The 23,834-nt window shown below is 34.5% G+C and overlaps 3 protein-coding genes across 10 annotated transcripts; 1 reads left to right on the forward strand and 2 right to left on the reverse strand.

Moving 5' to 3' along the window:
• The first annotated feature begins 5,443 nt into the window (after nt 1-5,443).
• Nucleotides 5,444-8,799, forward strand: LOC134251334 (uncharacterized). The gene is made up of 3 exons (XM_062733728.1): nt 5,444-5,737; nt 6,602-6,809; nt 6,964-8,799. The coding sequence occupies exons 1-3, from the start codon at nt 5,654-5,656 to the stop codon at nt 7,959-7,961; spliced, it is 1,290 nt and encodes a 429-aa protein (XP_062589712.1). The 5' UTR covers nt 5,444-5,653; the 3' UTR covers nt 7,962-8,799.
• A 1,952-nt stretch (nt 8,800-10,751) lies between these two features.
• LOC134251350 (uncharacterized) lies at nt 10,752-14,750 on the reverse strand. Its single transcript, XM_062733740.1, has 14 exons — nt 14,486-14,750; nt 14,301-14,384; nt 14,101-14,169; nt 13,898-13,981; nt 13,691-13,771; nt 13,026-13,139; nt 12,769-12,861; nt 12,529-12,645; nt 12,239-12,328; nt 11,981-12,049; nt 11,769-11,843; nt 11,503-11,625; nt 11,222-11,275; nt 10,752-10,842 (listed from the first exon to the last, which is right to left on the reverse strand). The coding sequence occupies exons 1-14, from the start codon at nt 14,645-14,647 to the stop codon at nt 10,783-10,785; spliced, it is 1,275 nt and encodes a 424-aa protein (XP_062589724.1). The 5' UTR covers nt 14,648-14,750; the 3' UTR covers nt 10,752-10,782.
• A 2,186-nt stretch (nt 14,751-16,936) lies between these two features.
• LOC134251366 (putative RNA-binding protein Luc7-like 2) lies at nt 16,937-22,212 on the reverse strand. 8 transcript variants are annotated; one of them, XM_062733756.1, is made up of 11 exons: nt 22,003-22,206; nt 20,734-20,773; nt 20,116-20,210; nt 19,588-19,686; nt 19,364-19,477; nt 18,969-19,112; nt 18,703-18,879; nt 18,435-18,622; nt 18,237-18,341; nt 17,271-17,464; nt 16,937-17,088 (listed from the first exon to the last, which is right to left on the reverse strand). In XM_062733756.1, exons 1-10 carry the CDS (start codon nt 22,003-22,005, stop codon nt 17,275-17,277), a joined length of 1,155 nt encoding a protein of 384 aa, XP_062589740.1. In that variant the 5' UTR covers nt 22,006-22,206; the 3' UTR covers nt 16,937-17,088; nt 17,271-17,274. The 8 variants fall into 8 exon arrangements, with proteins under 8 accessions (XP_062589740.1, XP_062589743.1, XP_062589741.1 ...); XM_062733759.1 differs by adding an exon at nt 20,435-20,499 and having other exon boundaries at nt 19,588-20,330; nt 22,003-22,205; XM_062733757.1 differs by adding an exon at nt 20,435-20,499 and having other exon boundaries at nt 19,588-20,330; nt 20,717-20,773; nt 22,003-22,205.
• Between the last annotated feature and the right edge of the window lie 1,622 nt (nt 22,213-23,834).

Below are 23,834 nucleotides of genomic sequence, written 5' to 3' on the forward strand. Positions count from 1 at the left end.
TGTATGAATGGAAAAGGATGCCATTTGGTTTGATGAAATCACCTATTTCCTTTCAAACACTCATGTCTGGTGTACTTAGAGAGATGAATTTCAAATCAGTGTTAGTTTATATTGATGATGTTTTGATATTCTCTAAAGATTTTGCTTCACATCTTCGTGACCTTTCTCAAGTTTTTGACAAATTGAGAGAAGCAAACTTGACCCTGCAGCCCTCCAAATGTCATTTTGCTGTGAAGCAATTAAAGTTTCTTGGTCATGTCATTTCCCGCCATGGAGTAGAAGTTGATTCTGAGAAAACAAAAGTTGTCAGCCAATTCCCTGTTCCAAAGAAACAAAAACAAGTTAGAAGCTTCTTGGGTATGGCAAATTACTACAGAAAATTTATTCACAATTACGCCAAAATTGCCACTCCATTAAATGCTCTACTTAAAAAGGACTCTATCTTTAACTGGACTGAAAATTGTCAACATGCTTTTGACACTTTCAAAAATGCTCTCATCTCTGCTCCCATTCTTTCTTATTCTGACCCTCAAAAACTTTTGTTCTCACTTGTGATGCCTCTGACACAGCCATTGGGTACTACCTAAGTCAAATTTCACCAGAAGGCAAAGAACAAGTCATTGCGTATGGAGGAAAAGCATTGCCCAGTGAGGAGAAGAAATACAACACCTCAGAGAAAGAGCTGCTAGCCGTTGTCAAAGGAGCTCAAGCTTATCGTCCTTATCTAGTTGGTTCAAAATTAACCATCTACACCGACCATAGAGCCCTTGTATGGTTAAAATCAGCCAAACACACCGGAAGACTGGAACGATGGGCACTCAAGTTGCAAGAATATGATTTTGAAATTGTACATAGAGCCGGTAAAAGTAACTTTGTTGCAGATGCCCTTAGCAGATTGCCATATCCAGATGCAGAAAAGCCCCAAGAAATGGAACAACACAGTGAAGTTCACACTGATGCAATCCCAAATGCACAGGTAAGTGCCTTACAGACAGAAAATGACACCAAAGATGTCCAAAGTATCCAAATCAACCTATTCTATGACCCAGATGAAACAGAAGTCACCGTAATTCAACAGGACCAATTACAGCCAATAATTGAAGACAACGTCAAACTGCTCACTATGCAAAGACAATGTGATGATTTCAAGGACATCATCAATTACCTAGAAAACAACACTCTTCCTGATGAGAAAAAGAAACAAGATGTCATTGTAGCTGAGTCAAAACATTATTCATTGGCAAATGGTATTTTAGTCCATTTATTTCAGAGACGCTGCAAAAGACAAATTGAGGAAGATCGCTACATCACGCAGATTGCTCTACCAAAACTTTTACGCCTTGATGCACTCAAACAATATCATGACAGCCTAGCAGGTGGAGGTCACCTTGGTATAGAAAAAGTCCGTGCTTCCATCATACAAAAATATTTTTGGCCACGCATGCATCAAGACATTGTTGATTACGTCAAGTCATGCACTAGATGTCAACTGGCAAAGAGGAATTTTAACCCAACAAAGCCACCCATGAATCCTATGCCATCCAAAGAGAGATTTGAATGCTGGCAAATCGACATTTTAGGTCCACTCCACAAAAGCCCAGAGGGATATGAGTACATTTTACTTTGTATTGATGCTGGAACTAGATGGCCTGAAGCTTTCCCACTTCGTACGCAAAATGCAAAGGAAGTAGCTACAGTCCTCTTTGATAACATAATAGCTCGCTATGGTGCCCCCTCTGTTCTTTTCTCTGATCGTGGTAGAAACTTCATGTCTAAAGTCATCAACGCTCTATGTGAAATATTTGACATCTCGCAATACCACACTAGTGCTTATCAAAATACAAACGGTTTGGTAGAAAGACAAAACAGTGTCATTGCACAGTCACTGCGAGCATACTGTGACAAAGATCAACAACTGTGGCCAACCTTTTTATCAGGAATCATGATGTCATTTAGAAAGTCAGTCTCAGCAAGTTCTACAGAATACTCCCCTTTCTTCATGATGTTTGGTCAGGAAATGAGACTTCCATTTGATGTGGAACTTCAGCCAAAAGATAACATGGGTTTACATGGAAAACAATTCATGCAACAGTTTATGTCCAACCTTAAAATCTACCATAAAATAGCAAAAGAAAATGAAATGTACCATCAACAAAAGAACAAAGAAAGGTATGACAGAACAGCCAAAGTTCCAGATTTCAGACTAGGTGACCGTGTTCTTATGTCAATACATCAGATTCCCAAAGGATTTTCAGCCAAACTGTTTGACAAAGCAAGAGGTCCGTACAGGTTTACTCGTCTAGGTCCGAACTTTACATATGAGTTGTGTAGGATATCTGACAACAAACCACATCCATCGTTAGTCAATGCCATTCACCTGAAACACTACCATGACCCAGATGAACTTAGAGCACACCTTCTTCCTGAAAACATTCAAACAGCTGACCAGCTACATGACAATACTCAACCCACAGAAGGTAATGAAGATCAAGAAGCACCAAACAACCAAAATCAAGCTGAACATAACCAGTTAGATTTTGGTTGTAAGTCGTAAAAGTAATTCCTGGGCTAAATCCGTTTTAGAGGGTAAACGGGGAAGAAGGAATGTTGGCGGGTAGAACGAAGTAGTGGCGCTGTGGGCCGTAATAAAACGTAAAGGGTAAAGGTGCCGTATTCCTTATGGTCTTCCGATATATAAAGTCCAAGAATTGGTAAATCAGGTTTCCAAATTTATTAAAGACGATGGTAAATAACAAACATGGATTTTAACAATATTTTACGAGACTTAATCGAGTTGGATGTGTCCGGTAGAGCGTCGGGCCTCCAAACTGAAGAGATTATAATGGACATAGATATTTGTAAGATTAAGAGTAAATAATAATTGACTTTTGACACTAGTTGAGTTAATTGATGGACAGGTGTGTTTCTTTGATAAAATGGACATGAAAGAGTTTATAAAGAAATTATACAAATAAAGTTACTGGTAAAGGATTAACAAATCCCGAGGCATTAACACCAAACGAGCGACAATTATTTTGACAGAGTCACAGAGTGTCAATAGAAATTTCTTAATCCTATTTCAAAGGGAATGAGATAAATAAGACACAATTTACTACAAATAAGCACATATTAAAAACAGATAAAGAATTTCACGGATAAACGTCCGAATTTAGTATAAAATATATTAAAAAGTTATTTTAATTCAAAAATGTTCATTTTGCTCGGTGATAATAGTCATGTACTCATTGGCAATTGAAAATTGTTAATTAGTGAAAGACAAACCTATGACCAAGGGGTCACAAATCAAAAAAAAAAGATTGAAAAATAGACTTTTGCTCATCACAACTATATAGACACCTTGTTTATGTACTAAATATACAAGGATAGAGAAAAATATTTTTAAAAAAGATCTGGATTTTCATTATCTGATCCGGCATTAGAGCCCAACCCTTATTGTAGAACCCCTGTTTCTGGGGCCATGAATCTCGCAATTTTGATAGATGGTCAAAAAGCTCATCACAAATCGTGCAAACAGTCTGACTACTTGGTGCTCGGGAGTGATGAAGATTTTCAAAGATTGCATCAATTTTGATGGATTTATCCCAATCCTTCAAGGGGACAGTGAACTCGAAATCCACAATTTTGTTCCCCTCCACACATTGATGCTATATATACCAAAAATTGTTGATATTGGCGAAGTGGTTCAAAAGAGAAAGTAAAAATGACCGACGAACGATCGACGGACTACGCACGACGATCGAAGGCCGAAAACATAAGTTATATAGTACATGTAAAACACGCCGTCGCGCTAACACACAACACGTAATCACGCTAAAACACAACTTGCCGTTGCGCTTGTATAACACTGAACATGCAACATGCACGCTAACACAAGTTCGCACAACACCCTTTCGCGCTAACACACAACACGCTTTCGCGCCAACACTTATCTCTTGTTAGTGTGACATCATGTTGTGTGTATTAGCACAATGGCGTTTTTTTTTCAGAAAGGGCTGTTGAATTTTAACATGTGGCCCATCCGCGGACACCAGAAAATCCGAATAAATTTAAAGTTTTTCTCGGATAAATAAATCACATCTCTCTCTCCGAAAGCGTATCAGTTTCAGTAACATATTCAGAATCAAGTCATTGTGAAACTAGGCAGCAATGAAAAATGTCAACTTTGTCTCCGAAAACTTTAGTTTCAGTAACATACTAGTATTCGGAATCAAGTCATTGAGAAACTAGGCAGCAATGAAAAATGCCAACTTTGTCTCCGAAAACTAAAATTTATGGACTTATTGGATTAAGGAATCGACCCATCCAGAGAGATGAAAGCTATAGTGAAAGCTAGACCGGCAACGAAAGTCAGAAGTTTCCTTGGACTGGTTATTACATGTTGCGGAAGTTCATTCCCAACCTAGCGACATTGTCAGAACCGTTGAGAATTTTAACGAGGAAAAAATCAACCAAATTTACTTGGGGCCCTAAACAAGAACGAGCATCCTCGAAAGCTATGATGTCCGGATAGGGCCATTGCTAAAGCTCAACAGCGCATTCAGAAAACCACACTGTCGCGCTAACAAACAAACCGCTGTACGTCACGCTAACATGAGTTCGCAGAACACCTGGCCTGGGGGCCATAAAACGTAGACGAGCTCACTTTTGATCTTAGTCTCACTTTTCCACCATTAATTCCTTTGATAAAAGTGAGACTAAGATCAAAAGTGGCCAGGTTGCGCACTAACACGCTTTCAAGCAACACGTATGCTGTCGCGCTAACACACAACACGCCGTCTCGAGTTGTGTCTTAGATCGACTGCGTGTTTTGCGATTGCGTGTTAGCGAGATAGTGTGTTGTGTGTTAGCGCGCGTGTTGTGCGAACTCGTGTTAGCGTTACAGCGAGCTGTGTGTTAGCACGACAGCGTGTTCTTCTGAACGCGCTGATGAGCTTTTGGAAACGGTTCTATCCTGACACCATAAAAAGCCAAGACTTTATGATATTTTGCTTCAAAAGCAAGAACTCAAGTGATAGTCGATGCCAGTCCCAGTGAAGGATCAAGGGATCTTGAAAGGGGGGCCGGGGGAGGTTACCAGTCTGGGGTCAGGGTAAGGGCCAACAGCCACAACCCAAAATATTGTTGATTTATTGCGTCTTATGTATGTTTTGGGGGCCTGGGTCCCTTGCCTCCTTTAAATCCGTCAATGTATAAATGGTAAAGAGAACATAAAATGCAGAAAGAATGTCAGAACAGGTGCCCATACTTAAATTCAAGTTTAATTTGACCGAGATAAAAAAGTTAAACATTTATCCAAATACCAACACAATTAACTAAGCTGATTAAATAAAGATAACATCGCAGTGATTGGGGTGAATGTCATTTAATGTACTCTGCAATACGTTTAACCAATAACATATACCATCACTTATACAGGAAACTAAAAGTGTTTACAAGAATAAGCGGAAGTTCTCCTTCAAGAACGATTGAAAAAAATGGAATTTATAAATAAAGTCACATGTCGAGATTCTTAACTTCCTTATCGTCTTCCGAGCGTAAACAATTATAGAGTTGTTGATTAATTACTCTAAAAGTTTTCTTTACATCACTGAATTCCAAACTCCTGTTTACCAACTTTGAAGATCAATTCAACATGGAGGACAAACACACACAGACTGACAGAGATCCGTCCACAGAGAACAGCCTGACAACGAGTGTCCTGATCTTAGATCTTGAGGTACGCCTACTACTAGCATCTTAAACCAAAAGAGACAATGTTCAGCAATTTTATTTCGTTATTTTCCTTACCCATTTTCGTATACTGCCTATCCCCCACCTCCCCCTTCCCCCAACGGATCTTTGTGGTCGTGAAAATCTATGAAACGGAGGATGTGACAGTTGGATGGTAGAGGTACTAACTGTTAATCAGGTACTTGTATAATGTTAATTGAACTGAAATATTGTTTTTTTTTTTATATGATGCATTTTTGAAAGAATGACCTACTTAAGTAACGTCTAAACCGTGACAAATATAGGAAATGACACCAAAAGTTTGTTTTTATTTATTTACACTTTTTAAATATACACATGTATTGAGTTTAGAGAAATTCAAGAAAACTGGAGAGAAAAAAATCCTAGCAAAAAAACTTGTAATTTTACTCGTTATTTAACATTAATCATGCGTAGATGATTTGAAAAATTAAGATATTTGACTATATTAGAACCAAACCAATGCTAAGTAAAAGTCCTTGAGTTGCCAAGACAGTCTCTCTTTAAGACAGATCTGACAGACGGGGAAAACACATCTACCTGGTCCCAGTTTAGATTAATGGCCGTAAAAATTGTGGGCGGGAGGGGGCGTGTCCCCAAAAATTTGCAGATATAGGATACTTTTGATAACATAACTAAATATGCTTGTGCCCCGTAATAAAAATATCCGATGGTCATATTTTTAATTGTCAAGAAATTTCTGGTGGTTGACAGTGCGCCCGACTTAAAACACATGCCCCAGCCACTAAAATTGCTTCCTACCGGCTTATCAAAAGAGGACAAATTTCCTAATATAAATTGTAATAAACTTTTATTATTATAATATTTTCAGCAAAAACTGGCAAATCTGACACACTTTATGTACACGTCCGCTTTAGAGCACCGGCAGAATTATGCAGCCATCAATGGCCAGCTTCACCTTATTAACGAGAGGCTGAGATCATCCGACCATATCACTGCTATCAGAGGAAATGTCTCCAACAGCAATTTAGAGAGAGAGTTGTTACGATGTATTAGCAGAGAAAAGTCCAAAGCCACCGGTATAAATAGCACATTTTTTTAAATTTATATAAATATGAACATGTTCACGGAGATTTCTATTTCAATTTATCAGTTTCTTCTGCGGAACGATACATGGTATGTATATATTTATGTTTTTGATATATCTGTGAATTACCGTTTTATTTTTGTTAGATGATCAAGAGAAGAATGACTTGAGTGGAAGCGAGACTATTCACAGAGAATGTCTGATGGAAAAGATCGAAGAGATGGTAAGAGACATGGATTTGAATAACACACAGCTTATGGACGAATTGCTTGACAACGAATGCTTAACACAAGACGAAGCTTCCGACATTTCACACATCAGCACAAGGAAAGACCAAATACGCAAGCTTATTGTGCTTTTTGCCAAAAGAGGACGAGGAAATTTTGTCAAATTCCTGGAAGTGATTGGAAGAAAGCACCAATATCCTCATATTGCGAGAGAACTAAGAAGAATTTACGACCTGAAAACCTCGGAGGGTAGAAGTTCTGAATGTCTGTTGTGCGTCATCAAACGTGATGTAGATATACGTGACGTTGTAGATCACCTTTGTCGTCATCAAATCATTGACATAGAATTCTTGGACCTTGTCATTTCAGGACAAACTGGGAACCAAAACAGTTTGTGGGAGATAGTGTTTTCTAATATAGATAAATCATCTAACAGAAAACAGAAAATTCAATACCTCCAAGAAGCACTGTCCAAAAAATATGACAAACTGGCGTCGAAGCTAGGTTTTCTTGTCCCAGCTCAACTTGGGAACCATATTTGTTCTAAACCTATCACAAATTTTTCGCAATCATGGCGAAGCACTGGTTCAACTGTGAGCAGTATTGGTGACAGAAGCACAACCTCAGAAGTTCCCAGAAACTTAAACTTAGGAGAACATGCAAAAACTTCTTCATATGACGAGCTTCAGGGTTACACAAGTACCAACATTCCTAAGTGTATAGATTGGTTAAACACACAACCATCGCCAACTACAAGTTCAGATGATGACATAAAATCACCTACTCCTGAAAGTATTGACAGTGGGGTGGAATCTGCTGTAAATGGTAATAGTTTACACACAGAGCAGGAAGAGAAGGTTACTATAGATAACATGGAGGAAGGTTCAGAACATCGATTGTTAAATAAAACTAGTTAATTCCACAATTAAGGAAGTAAGGAAACAGCCGACTGACTTGATCAGACCAAGACTTTTAACGGCATAGACAACCCCTCTGAAGGATATGGCATAATAAGTGTGTGTACCAAAAGGTTGTATCAGCAAAGAGGTCCATTAGCCGTATGTCTCACCTGAAAAGGTTAGCTAGAAAAAAGCGCAAATCAGTTCAGTATTGAAAAATTTACGGAGGGGGAATGGCTTGAATTTTGCACTACCTGAGTATGCTGCCATTTCAAAATAACTAATGTCTTTGCAGATGTTTTCCCCTATATATCCCTAATTAAGACTTCAATCTTCCTATTCAGTATTGTGGTCCACCTCTACCCGGGGCCACGGTTTGAACAAATCTGAATGTACATGTACTTAGTACATGAAAATGTTTCCATATTAATATGACCAAACAGGACTTTGTTGTTCATGAGATGAAGATTTTTAAAGATTTTTTTCTATATACTGGCATTTCCCTCGCAAAACTCGTAAAATCTTGAATCTATCATAGGTAAAGAAGGTTTCCTATACGTAAGTTTAAACGTTTTGGCCTAGTTCTTGAGAAAGAAAATCTTAAAAACATTACACATTTCTGAATAATTTCCCCTCGAAGGATGGTGTGCCCTATTATTTGAATAAAAATCTTTCACTAAAAGATGCTTTGTGGTAAATTGGTTGAATTTACCCAATGGTTCTGAAGAAGAAGTCGAATATGTGGAAGAGTTATACAGATGGACGGACAACTTGAAGTCAAACGGACAGCTAGACAGACGGACTACGGACAAAAATGTGATCAGAAAAGCTCACATGAACTTCCAGCTCAGTCGGGCTTAAAAGGAGGCAAAGACTGAACATGAAAATAACAAATTGATTAATAACCTTAAGTTAAAATACATATGGAAAATTCTGAGAGAGACTTAGGTAAAGAAGAGAGGGTGAAAACTGTCCATTCCATGAAGACCTTGTGAAGACCGTATGCCCAAGCATCGCGGGTTGAAAAAAATGTAAAAGGAGAGCTGTAGAAAGAAGACTGGAATAAATTTAAATTTTAAAAATAACAGATTTCTGTCATCAACTTTGCAGCAAAGGAAAAAGAAACTATTTATATACATGTATGTATTTAATGTTGAGCCATGGGTCAAAAGTATGTACAACTATGACATGTGTAATGTATAATGAATACGTACAGTGATTTCCATGCAAAAAGACATATGTAAACGTACTATTATCTTATACAATATTAAAAATGTACATGTATTCATATTGGGAAATTTGTTATGACATTTTTGTAATATATTGTAATTTATAATCTGTAAATGTTATTCATATTCGTAAACGTGTGATACAAATATGTGAATTCCTGTTATTGAAAAATCATTGATATTCATATTCCAAAACTTGATTTGTATGCAAAAATTTGTGATTTATAAAACTTGCTACTCATATTAAAAAAATCTGTTTATGCGATTGTATCTTGTGATTTATAAGCGAAAGGTTCAAAATCATTTTTGAAAACTTCTGTGTCTGCCAAAAAAAATTATTCATATTAGACGATCATGAATTTATTGAGATATAAACTTGTAATTTACTTCCAAATATTGATATTCATATTCGAAAACTTCATTTATACTAAATTAAAACTTAATCCTCTTCGTGCTTGGAGCACATAAGGCCAGCACCGAGGACCTCCATCTCTGTCTATTTGCTGACATTGACTGTATCATGCCCCAAGTCCATCCCTGTTCTTTCTTTTCTTTTTCAACTGATCGTCACCACCTCTCCTCTGGTAACCCTCTTTCCTGATGGAGTCCATCTTAAGGCTACCCTCGGTATATCTGATGATTTCATTCTCATCACATGGCCAATCTATTTTTATCGTCTCTTTTTAATCCGGTCAGATATAACAATTGTGTGCGTTCGTACATACAATTCCTCATTAATGATCTTGTTTGGCCAGAATATCTGGATTATAAAAATTTCAATTACTCTGTATTTTGGGGCATAAGTGTTTTACAAACATTTCTTGTTAAAGTGATATATTAGTAAGTATGTACATGTAATTAAAAAGGGAAAAAGAAAATAGGAAAGTAGACAAACTAGTTTTGAAAATTAATCGAGAAAAAATAAATATACACGTAAATAAGTTCTAGTCAGGGAGAAACTTAATTCTAAGTCGGTTCTCTGTTTCTCGATATCACCGGGATTAAATTAAGGATTCTCGTGAAACTTGGTGGTTCATTATCCTCCAATGTCCAGTTTGGCCCTTAATTGAAATTTTACTCCGTGATTTTAAAATCAAGAAAGGTATTTATTTCCAATTTCAAAGGCTTGTTTCCAGGCTAAATAAGCCTTTTTTCATATTCTAAAAATAAATTATCACCTATATCCTGCATCATTTTTACTAAATGTTTAAGAGACAGAACTAGACTCATAGCAACAATTATTAAATGAAATCCGACTTTTGGATATCACTGACAGCTGCATTTTTCAATAAAAATGGAACTGGGAAATTTACTTCCTTTGTTATTAATTGGTCATTTGCAAAATTGTTGTGTTAAAAAACATTCTAATTGTTATCACCTTAACTCTTTCCATGAACAAACAAAACAAAGGCATAGAAATCTTGTAAAAAACATAAGAATTTATTTTAATATAATTGAAATGTTGTAATGTAACTTCATAAATATTAATTGATGATCTGGCAGGAAACTCTTCAATAAATGCAAAATGTGGTCCATCATGGCATAATCTGTGAACACAGTTTATTGAAAGACTTCTTTGGTGTATAGTCTATAAAGGAAGGCCTTGGAAATCAGTGGAAAAAACGGGAGAAAAATCCTGCAGATCTCTTCTTCTGTCCATTTTCTTTCTTCTACAAATAAAAAAAAAAAACAATAAATAAATGTAATGTCTTTAAGTCATGCTAAGAATTTACTTAAGTATTCATACAGAAAATATACATTTGCAAAGTGATAGAGACTATACAATTTTCACTCCTCCTAAATATAACTTAGTATATCTAAGAAGTAATAATACATTTTTTTGAAATCTCTTTGTTGTTAGCAAGAATTCGTAATACAAGCATGTTCAGTATAACAGTGTTTAACTGTATATGATAAATATCTCTGACTAGCCTTTAAGTATACGTATATTTATTAAAATTTTGATTAAAACATGTGAATGGGGTTTATTCATGTTGCACTGTATTATAAATATTATGGTTGATAAATATGTACATCAAATTTACTTACATTTCTGCATAGCAACTTGAACGACAAATTCCATTTACTGCCTTTCTTGCAAATCTGTGAAAACAATACATAAATCATATTTAAAATAATTATTCTTGAATAAATTGTAAATTGTTGTTACAAGAAAATGCGTAATCTAAGATGCTAAATTGAGCATGGAATAATTAAGAAATAACCATTACAATAAAGTTATATGTTAGTTTAAAAAAAGTATAAGTTGAGTGCAACAATTTTTTAAAGAGTTAGAAGTACTAGAATATAAAAGTACTTAGGAAACATACCTGATCGGTCTGTTGTTTTGTATCTATAAGACTTGTCTCATTTTCTGGTCCACTTGTACATCCATCTGTAGCCAGCTCAGTTGTGATACTCTTGGAGCAGATTTCCACCAGTGACAAGGGGTTCTAAAAAGAAGCATTCCAGGGTTTTAGGTTTCTGTCATTAGCATTTCCTTCAACAGGTACCCTTCAGGTTTTAAAATAATCTCAGTTGCATTTGCTTGTGTTCAAAAATTCGGTTTAATGGGAAGTGTTAAAATAATCCGTACCTGTGTCATTAAGACCTCCTTAAAACGTATTGATGGTAGTAGCATTAGTTTGATATACGGATTCAGTTCTTCATTCTGAAAAAAAAAAAAGAATGAGATACGTCAATTGTATAATTTCTTTTTGATGCCCTGCTTTAATAACATCTTTGTTCTTTCTAATTTCAAATTTGATTTTAAACATAAAATAGCAAATGTTTAGGACATCTACTCACTTCTAACTCCATGTTGTCTTTTACAGGAGAATTGGCTCTGGATTCCTTACCCTCTTCATAATGTTCCTCCTAGTAAAAATATTAAAATCAGTTTAGAAACTCAGATTCATATTTTATAACCATTTCAAAAATCAGTCCTTATACAACGGGGATTAAAACTTTTAAATTGATGTCAACATTACAAAAAAAAAAAGTTTTATTATAACTTAAAAACGGTAATTTAATTTGCAAGAAAAATTATAACATCCAGTAACTTACAATCACTGTGTCGAATCCTGGTTTATAATCACTTCCTTTCCGCCATTCATTCTTGAAGCACGAGTGAATGAAATGATCTCCAACAAATGGCTGAAATATAGATTTACCCAATCGATTATATAACTTTGATAAAGAAGGAAAACTAATATTCACTTTTTGATTAAATATTCAACTTCTTTTTCGTAAAATTGTAAGGATGTAGGCGCGGATCTAGAAGGGGGCGGGGTCATGACCCCCCTCCCATGAAATTTGTTATTAAATGTATTAAAAAAAAGAACAGGAGCTCTTACTTCGAGGCATGGTAATTGTCGCCCTAACCAGCTGAGGTACTCCTCTCCGGTAGAAAATTCTGGTTTGATGTCTTCGTCATCAATTTCTGCAGCTATCTGTTCCATAGATTCTTCTTCCTAGAGAAAATTTTCAAAACGTAATGTCAATTCGACAATAGTTTTATGAGAAGTCAATGGAAGGAACATCAAATTAAAGTTATATTTCATTTTTTGAATTAGAGCATGATTGAAATGACTCACAAATAAAGTTTCAAGCCATGGTGTGTAGCTGAAATCGTCCCGACTCCATTGACGGAAGAAATAATGATGAACCTCAAATTCTGGTAAAAATGGCTAAAAAGAAAGAAGAAAAAAAAAAGTCTTAAAATCCAAAATTAAATAATAAAATGATCATTCACAATGTATTAATATTATCGGAAGTACAACAATCACTTTTTCATGATAATAATATCAATTCTGCTGAATTTTGCATTTGATTATTTTTCTTTGTTACTTACTTCCAGATAAGAAAGTCTTCCCTCCACCCAGTTCAGGAATTCTAATCCACTAGAAAATTCTGGTGTAGTGTCCTCTTCGCGTATTATTGTGTACAAATCTTCCTCTGCTTCTTCCTTAAAAAAAAAAAATATGAACGGTGATATGATATAAATTAATACCGTTGTTTTGCAAAGTATTGAAGATGTATTATCAAATTTGTTTGTACAGTCAAATACGTAATTCTGGTGCGATCGTACACCGACCTACATTATACTTGTAGTTTACAGCTAAAAAAAAATAATCAAAATTGTTAAAATTTAAGGAAAAAAATCTTCAAAGCGCTATTAACATTTCTTTTTCCCAAAAAGTTACTTGAGAAATAAATATATATAAAAATGTTTTTCTAAACCAGACATGAGGTCCACCATATATCTGTTATGATATAATAGCGTTATTTTGTTAAAGAGTTCTTTTGTTGAGTAAATAAAGTAATCTACAAATTTTACTAGATAGCATTAAAAGAGATCATTCAAGTTATCTACCGCTCACTACATGTACGTGATTTATTGCCAAACACATTACATTATTTCGCCGTTCAACAAGTTTCCAAAAATTAAGTGAAATTATCACCCTATAAAAATCCTAAAAGCTGCATTTCGCCCTTTGTCTGACTACTTTTTCTTACCTTAATTGTGTCCAAGTCCTCTGCATATTCTTTGATCCTCCACAGCTCTCTTGCTATGGTTGCATCGTCCGGTAGATAAATCTGAAAATTATTAGACTTATTTATCGAAATAACGAACTTGAATTGTAATTTGTTATGAAAGTAAAATTATGAAATTGCACCATACAGTCGTGTTAAAAAACAAAAACAAAAACAAAAAAAGAATACCTTTAAGATATTTTCTGGTATGTCCGAGAAATTGCCTCTGCTCAAGTTGTTTTGGGAGATTTTAGCAATATCTTTCCTTATTTCCTAAAAAAAAAAAAAGTTTATGTCAATTTAATATGGAGAATGCCAAAATTAAACAGTTTGTGAAATCAGAAATATATATTCATACCAAATTATTCCAAAAAACAGAAAAGTATAGCTACCTCTCTTCTACGCTCCTCTTTGAGTTCCAGTTCCTTCTTGAATTCAGTAATACTGTTTGGAACAGCCGCCTAAAATCAAAGGGCTATGATAAGTACGATTATCATTTTGTACATTCAACCTTCGCTAAAAAAACAAAAAAACCCACACATTTTCGCTCAAGAATTAATAGGGGAGGGGGCTTCGAAAATTTTTGACTTACTTTCATCTGCATCTGGTTCAGCCTATTATTCAAGCTCATCATAAATTCTTCACCATTTCTGTATTTTGTTTCTTCTCTCACATCCTAAAAGGAAGAAATAATTGTGAAATTTTATACACTGTATGTGTAGTATTTAAATCTTTTTTTTGGATTATATTATTTTGCAAACTAAATGTTTAAGTTACCATCGTGTTTGCTTTAGCCAAGTTGTCTGCTTTGTTGTCTTTCATCAAAGCGATTATGACGTCATAGTACAAAGCTCCCATCATAGAAACGCTAAAACCCTTCGGTTTCCAAACCCGATTAAATTTTTTTTTTATATTGTTGTTGAAAAAATTTTCTTTCATATTTATAGAGGTAAAAAATCAATATTTCTCATAAAATATTGTTTAAAAAATATTTTTTTCTTGTTAAAGCAATTTAAATTTCTCATTGCTTTCTACATAAAGTATATAAATTGTCAATTAGTTTTAATTTATGAAATAAATATTCATAGGCTTTAAAGTTTTAAGAAATATTGTTTAAAAGATGGTGGTGGAATATTACTTACCATTGTCTTCATTTGAATTTCAAAATACTAATGAATCTTTACAATCGGCTTTGCTTTGTTGTTCATAAACAACAAATCTTCGTTCTTGCATTGGAAGCAATTGTGACGTCACAATAAGCAACGTCATCGTGCTTTATTCAAACCCGATGGAAAATAATAATTTTGTGGCCGTGACGTAAAATAAATATATGTGCAAGTATATAGCGAAAAGAGGGAAAAGAAAAGAGGAAATAGCACAATTCGACAAATATTAATAGTTTATATAGAACATACAGTTTTGAAAATTTCTTCAATAATAGAAAAAAGACAAAATTGAAACAGGTAGCCTAATGCCCCTCCAATTAGAACACAACCCCTCAGATCTCCAATAGGAAGAAAAGAGAAGTAAAGAAAATGCTTGATAATGGCATAATCGAGCCTTCTAGGAGTGCTTGGTCCATTTTTATAAAATCTTCATAACAAGAGGTCAGTAGGCCACACCACTCACCTGAGCACACGGGCTAGTTAAAAAAACCCCACAAATCAGCTCAGTATTGAGAAGTTTAATTGGGGGGGGGGGAAATTTTCTACTACTTGGGAATGTCACTATATCAATAAAGCATACATGTATAACTTTGTCATTCTTGAAAAGAAGCTTTTTAAAGATTTTTCCTACATATTACTTTAAAAAATTGATCTCCTGTTGTGACCCCTCCCCCTCTATGTAAAAACTTTGAACCTTCATCGTGGCCACATCCTAACCTTGGGGGTCATATGATTTGAACAATCTAGAATCTAAACTACCTAAGGATGCTTCCCTTAGTTCCATATAAAAAAAAATCACTAATCACGGATTTGCTGTTATCCAGAAAATTGAAAAGCTATATTAGGATATATTCTTATGTAAAAATGATCCCACATTGTGTCCCCTACCACAAGGAATTCTGATTTGAACAATCTTGAATGTACACTACCTGAGGATGTTTCCATATAAATATCACCTATCGTGGCTTTGCTGTTCTTGAGAATATTTTTATAACATTTCCTGTATATTTCTATGTAAAGCTTTGATTGCCCATTATGACCACACCCTTCACCCAGGGGTCATGATATGAACAAACCTAAATTCACTCTACAACTGAGGATGCTTCTATAATAGTATTACAACTCATGGCTGTGCTAATCTTGAAAAGATTTTTCCTATATGCAAAGCTCCAATGTGGCCCTACCCTATTCCAGGGGGTAGTGATTTGAACAAACTTGAATCTACTTCACCTGAGAATATTTCGACATGAGTTTCATCTTTCCTTGCCCAATGATTCTGGAGTCAGAGAAAGTATATAAAAATAATCAGGATGCTTCTACATGAGTTTCATCTTCCCTGGACCAGTGGTTCTTGAAAAGAAGATTTTTAAAGGATGCCATTAATTTTTCATTAATTCATAATTATCTCCCCTTGGAAGAGGGTGTCGCCCTTCATTTGAACAACCCTTGAATTCCCTTCACCCAGGAATACTTTGTGCCACGTTTGGTTGAAATTGGCTCTGTGGTTTCGGCCTTTGGCTCAGGTGAGCTAAAAAGTGGGTCAAACTCTAAGGCCAAGGTCAAAAATATTGACCCAATGAAAGGTCTTGTCACAATGAAAACTCAATGTAGAGTGTGAAAGCCCTAGCACTAACTGTTCTTGACCTATGGCCAAGGTTAAGGCTTGATTTTTTTTTGTAAAAGTTTGTCAAACTTCATGGACAAGTTCAATTTTGGTGGTATCTGAAGAAAGGTTTTGTCCCAAGAAATCCTGTGAAATATGAAAGCCACAGCCTCATCCATTTAGAAGTTATTGGGAAGGTTAAAATTTTTGTGGACAAACAGGGCAAATACTATATATATATATATACCTGAACTTTTAGGTCATAGTAAATATGTTGATTCAATCCTTGGTATGATTATAAAGCTGTGACAAGTCATTTGCAAATTTTATGCAATAAGCTCCCATTCCACGTCTTTCAGTAAATTAGAACATCTATGATATAATGTCATTCTGCTGTCATAATACTTAACATTTTAAAATACCATATTCTATGATCTGATCATAATGGATAACAAAATCAATGTTATTCATATTTTATTATGTAGGTAAAAGACTGAACATGGCAACAATCTGGATTCATTATATAAGAAACTAGATGTAGTAAAATCATGTCCATAATTTTGGTGGTTTGACATGGTTTTTTCCAAATGAAATATGGCTCCTGTCTCGACCTACAATTCGAAAAAATGGAACCTTTTTAATGAAATCTACATAAATTTTAATTGTTTATACAGCTTTTATTACATAAGGTAATGACTTGAGTGATGACATGATTGAAATTCTGTGAAAATGTCGATTGAATAGCAAAATTTTTCAAATAAATTCACTATAATCATGAATTATACAGTTATACCTGATTACGGAGATTTTTCTGCTGAGGAGCGGCTTTCTTTCTCTTTTGATGAGGACCTGGAGGAACCATTTTTCTTCCTTTCTCTGCTTTGGCTCCTCTTGCTGTGTGATCTTGACCTTGAACGGCGGCGACGTTTGTGACGGGATCGACTCCTTGATTTTCTAGACCTGCTCCTTGACCTACTTCTGGATCGCCTGAAATGACAAAGGATATTTCTTCTGAAATTTATCAATAAATTCCACAGTGATTAATTAAATTTCTGAATAGAGTAAGCAAATTTTACTCAGGCTAGCTATAAATGGATATTCTCCCTCATAATGAACACTAATTTTCAGTCGGTAACTGATAATGAGAGGTTCATAGGTCACAACGCTCAATATAATCACTAGAGCCTTCCTGTTCTTCAGCAGAATATGAATCTCTTGTAAAAACTAATCTTCAATGCTATTGCAGTCCCATCCTACCTCTGGGAGTCATGAGTTGGAACAAATATGAATCTTTACTTCCTCAGGATGCTTCCATACATAAACCAAGAATCTGATTTCAGTTCCTATATATTCTTTATCAAAAATTTGATGGCGTTTTGTGGCCCCACCCTACCCCTGGGGTTCATGATCTGAACAAACATAAATTTACATTATGTAATAATGAGGCCTTCACATAAATGTAAACTTTTCTGATCCATTGATTCTTGAGAAGAAGATTTTTTGAAAGATACCATTAAACTTTCATCAATTTTTAACAATATTCTCTTGAAACTCAAGGATATAAAATGCAAAGTTCAGTTGAAGATGTTAATGTGGTTCTCGAGAAGGTAAAATTGGGAAAAGTTGACAACAATTCCAATGACATGACTTTCAATGGACACATTTTATTCAGAAAAGCTCATTAATTCTTGGGCTCAGGTTAGCTTAAGTAGACTGGTAGATTGTTCTCTCTCCAAATCAGTTAAGTTGTAGTATATACCTGGACCTTCTTCTTGATCTGGATCTGGATCTCCTGCTACGTGACCTAGATCTTGACCTTTTGGATCGTTTTCTTGAGTGGCGACTTCTGGATCGAGATCTGGATCTACAGAAAGAGAAAAATAAAACTTATTCAATTCTTATAAACAGTAATAATCCTTTTCTTTTCAAATGATCACTGTGGTAAACCATTCTGTACCTTCGACTCCTGCTGCGTGACCTTCGTTTTCTGTCTCTACTGCGACTTCTAGTTCTTTTACGACTGCGACTCCTGCTGCGTGCTTGGTTTAGTCTGGCCTCCTCTTCTGCTTTTTCTCTCTCAGCTCGCTTCAGCTTCTGTTCCTCTCTTTCCTTTTCTCTTTGCATTCTCCGATCAGCAATGCTTTTCTGTTTATTAAAAAGACAGGATATAAATACTTTTTAAAATTTGACAAATCAAGAAATCAAAAAAGTTCAAAGGAGCTAACCTTTAATTCTTCTAGCTTTTCTCTAATTGTGATGAAACCAAGGTGAAGTTTTCCACCGAAGTGATCAGCTAGACGTCTATCGTTATCATGGATTCCCAGGTATGCTGAGCACACCTCACAAACCCGCAGTTTTTGCTGCTGGTAACTGGATGCTGGCATAGAATTTCTGTATTCTTGCTGAAAATCAAATAATTCACAAATATTAACAGGAAATAGGAAAAAGACACAGACTTCTTCTCTTTATGAACATTGATTTCAATATATACCTCTGCAGCAGCCTTTTGCTTCTTTAAATTTTCCACTTCTTCCATCAGTTGCAATGACTCCACCACTAACCCCTCTGCACCAAGATCCTCTGCTTTGGCAAGTTTCGTCCCCATTTCTTCCCCTAACTTGTGAATCATCTCTGCCTGAAAATGAAAATCATTCATTATTTAACTGCAACACAATAACATACTAGATTGTTCTTACTTTATATATGGACATCCTAACTTTTATATGTGGGTGAAGCTCATTATTTTACAGATAGATCTCTTCCATTTACAATGCCTGTTTACTTATAATATGCTTATTTCAATTCATTAAACTCAACAAACATTTTTGTGTATATAAGTCAATCAGATGTTTATCAATCTAAAAGTAAGAATTCAAATTTCTATACTACTTTTCCATTGGCCTCCTCGCTCAGCTCTTCCTGTGTTTCTTTGAGGCGACGTTTTGCCAACTCTGTTTTCCTGTCACAATCAGCTATAAAACTGGACAGATGCTCCATTGCCTAAAATTGCAGATATAACATGAAATTCCTTTATAAAATGCATTTAATAGTTCCTAAATCAATAATATTTCGTTTAATGAAAATGTCATCTCCATTAAAATAAGACTTACATCAATGTCATAGTAGTAATCCTTCCTTCTAGAAGCCTGTTCGTAGTCTGCACGCAGTGCCAAATCATGGATTTTGGGACATTCTCCTAGGTCCATTCGCTGCAAGAACAGGGCATCTCGCAATAAAATCTTCATACTTAACGTGAGCGCATCAACACATAAACTACAATCCAGGGTGAAGCATGTTTATTCTCATGGATAAATTAACATTAATCCTGTGCAAGTGACAACTTACATGATCTTGGACTCAGATGCTCATCAAGTCACTTTACTTACCTTGGAGCAAATGTAACAAAACTTTTAAGATTCACATTTCCCCAAATAAATTTAACAAACCACATTTTTTTCACATATAATTTACGTAATTTTTTTCCTCAATAAAATTTCAATAATTTTTTCTTTCTTCTAATTCAATTCAATAATTTTGTTTTTACATAATTTTTTTTTTTTAATTTACAGCAATACATACCAAAAAACGGTCTGACAGAATTTGGGGGGAGAGGCAGAGTTAAGTTAATGTGTACGTACCGTGCTGGACAGAATATCATGTGGACAGCATCCCAGCAGGAAACTCTTACATACCCGAGCGTCATCAAACTTCACCTTGTATTTGCTGTTCTCGCCTAAAATTGTTAGTCACATAGAATCAACAAGAGATCAAAATACTCACAAGCCCGCACCTGTAAAATCTTAATACACACAGTTTAAGAGTTCCCTTTCTCCTCTGGCAGCCTTCATCGTTTCTAGAACAAAATTTGGACATTTTGACGAAACAAAGAGAAATGGGCCATCTTTGGAAGAAAGCAAAGAAAAAGGGCAATTAAGAATCACAGATTTCATTACATACACACTGCGCTAGCTGTCAGATGTATCCTGCTTATGCCCAGCCCCCATATCTTCTATTATATGTACCTGTAAAGTAAACTAGTCTCATGGCTTCTACAGTTCATTTACTATAACCAAAGACTGCTTACCATCCAATGCTTTCTAACCAACTTTTTCTCAAGTCTTACTTTAATTGTATCTTGTTCCTCTTGAGTCAAGAAATAACTTTACCTTCATATGCATTTAAATATGAATTAACCTACAGTGATAAACATGAATGAAATAAGATCTATTGCAAACTCACGAATTGGCCTTCATCACCTTTCAAATTTGACTGGATTACAGCACAAGAAAAAGCTCCCTTAAAAATAGGGATAAAATCATAAGTATGGAAGTCTTCACAAGAATCATACATAAAACTTGAACTAATCAATATAAAAGAAACAAATATATAGATCTATATCATATACAAACACATTTTTTTTGTTTTGAAATTAGCTGTAAATATTTTTTCTTCCTTTTCATATGTGCTTTTATACTCTTAATATCAAAGATGTCCAATTATGCAAAGCATTCTAGACAGAAGTGAAAAAATCAATGTTTAAAATATATTTTCATAAAACCTGAAAACTTGTAGTGAAAAATATAAACTAGAGACCCTTGTAATGTGTACTTTTAACTTTAAGTAAACTACCTAGCACTGAGAAAGACCTTGTAAAATTTAAATAATGGGGCATCGTCCTACACTGACCAGAGGGTTTACAGTTACATATGATGTCCTTCTCTTAATCAATACTAAGATGTTTTAAAAAAAATCAAGGACATTTTTTCACCTTCAACGTACTGCAGTCAACTTTTTATCTATAGTCCATGCTTAAACCATGTCCACTTACTGAACCTTATCTAAGCAGTCAAGGCTTCAGTTCAAACAATCTTATTTAACTTTATTTTACCTGTACCAATTTAATTTTTATTCTCCAAAATGTTCATAATGTAAACCTTTATACTAAAATTACACTTTCATGCATGAATGTTTCTTAGTGAAATTCAAAGTTATATGCATGTTAGCAGAATGTACATGTATTGATCACACATCTGCTGCAAAATCATGTCTCTGAAAAAGTACAAAAATGTTAATATGTTTTACATGCAGTTTGCATCATTATCAATAGTTATGGTCTGAAATTACATTACTCTATGAAGACTGTATTTAATACAGTATCCCAAATACCTTCATTATTCTCCCTTGCTAAAGTGTATGAAGTCATATATGGGAATATTTTGGTGTTTTTATTTCATCTGTATATTTTTTCATTTTGATGTAACGATTAATGCTACTTTAAATATTAGGCCCAATGCTTCTTGAATATTTTTTCCTCTTGAAACCGACCCTGTTCCAAGAACTAAATGAAATGGCATTATGGGGTTTTGTTCAGACAGTACATTAAAATTGACTATGGTACATTCTTGCACTTTAAAATGGTGTACAAGATAATAAGAAAATTTTCAACGAATATTGTATACATATTGTAAATTCCACAAAGTTTCTCCGATGATCAAAACATTATTATAATCCAGTTATTTCCTTACCATCCCTGGCAGTCCCCATCAGCTCATCTAGCATCGCTCTCATCTGCTCTTGAGCCGACATCTTAGTTTTGTGTTTTGCTCTTTAAATATTACATACAATTGGGTTTAATGAACAGTGATTAAACAAAAACTATCAAATATAATCGTTTACATGATTTCTTCGTTCCAAGATGGCGGAAAGATTTTTGCGTATGCTAGAAGCGACCTCTATCGTGAAACAAAGTAACTCGTTCATAGTTTTACTGCATTTTTGCATTAAAATAATGCAACACAACCAACATACTAGTATGTTAAACAAGATATTGTCAATAATCTTTCTTAAATCCACTTTTATATTACTACTAAAATACCACAGAAATCAGTAATATTTTTTTTTATATATGTGATTGTTTTACAAAAATATGTTGGATTTATATGCCTAAATTATTTTTATTAAAAATCTTTTTTTTAAAATTTTTTTTGCCTTTTTTTCCACCGGCACTAGATTGTTCAGCACTGAATAACTTTTATATTACTAACATATGTTTTGTTAAAATCGTTTTAGCTGACACAATAAAGAAGATCAAAGGTCAATATCATTATTAGAAATTTCTAGAAAATTGTTTTTAAATTAAAGAAGCAGACAAAGTTGATATATCAATTTTAGGATCTGAATTGATAATTAAAATAGGCCTAAATTATATATACTAAACTAACAGTGTAACATTAATTTTAACCTTTTAAATTAAGCAGTTGATATAAAAACACATTCATAAAGTGATCCATTCAAACAAGATCTTTCAATATTTAACCGAAAAAAAGATGCCACCAATTTAAAATAAGATATTGTTACCGAAACGCCTTTGCGACATGTCCGCCACAAGCAAGCCAATACTAAACATTGAGAAATTTTGTTTTTTAAAATGATAATACAGTAGAATTTATAAAATTCAGACTTGATTCAATTTTTCCATTTATTCAATTAGGTTATAATGTTCCTGCTAAGAATTCATCAAAAGTTGATCAATTCAAACTAAAACATGCATACATTACCCAATTTTAAAAAGTTATTAATGATTTGCATGTAAAATAAAAAAAAAAAACGCTAAAAATTTTACGTTTCCAAATATAGAAGTCTGTAATTATGCTTTCAAATTCAGAGAGAGAGAGAGAGAGAGAGAGAGCAACTTTCTTACACTGATATTTATTAACCTAAGTTCATCGTTACCATTATTCAAGTTTTCATTAAATGCTGTAGATTTTTTTTTAAATCTTGCAATCCATAGAATTGTGTGTTAGGGAGGGTGTGTGTGAGTGTAGGGGGAGGGGGGGGGGTAATCAAATTCAGCACCTTGACACAGGTAAACGCTGAGATACACATTTACATATAAACAGTATCACTAAGTAGCTTTTCAAGGCCGAACTATGCAACCCTGAACGACATGTGAAGTATATTTAAAAAATAATAACATATCGATCGTTTCCCATGAGTAATGCAGAAGCGGCACCCTGTCTTATTGGTAAACAGGACACGCGATGTAAACATGTAAGAACCATTCCGATTGGCTACGGTAAAATGGGGCCATATCAGGCGCTCGTGTCAAGCGAGGTGAAAACCGCGAAGTTTTGTATAAAAACATTATTTTTGTCATCATACGAGGAGATTTGCATTGGTGAGGATTCCACAGAGCTCTGTGATATTCGAAAATAAAGTAAGATATTTAAAGCATGCATGTTTAACATCAATGTAAACTTTTAATCATTTTGTATTTTATGAATTATGTTTATAATTTATATTTATTAATTAAAATTATTTTAAATCGTGAAATCAGTTTTCTGAATTAATTAATTTC

This window comes from Saccostrea cucullata, unplaced genomic scaffold (genome assembly GCF_032062105.1).
Source record: "Saccostrea cucullata isolate Sc308-1 unplaced genomic scaffold, CSIRO_AGI_Scuc_v1 ctg197, whole genome shotgun sequence".
Lineage (NCBI taxonomy): Eukaryota > Metazoa > Mollusca > Bivalvia > Ostreida > Ostreidae > Saccostrea > Saccostrea cuccullata.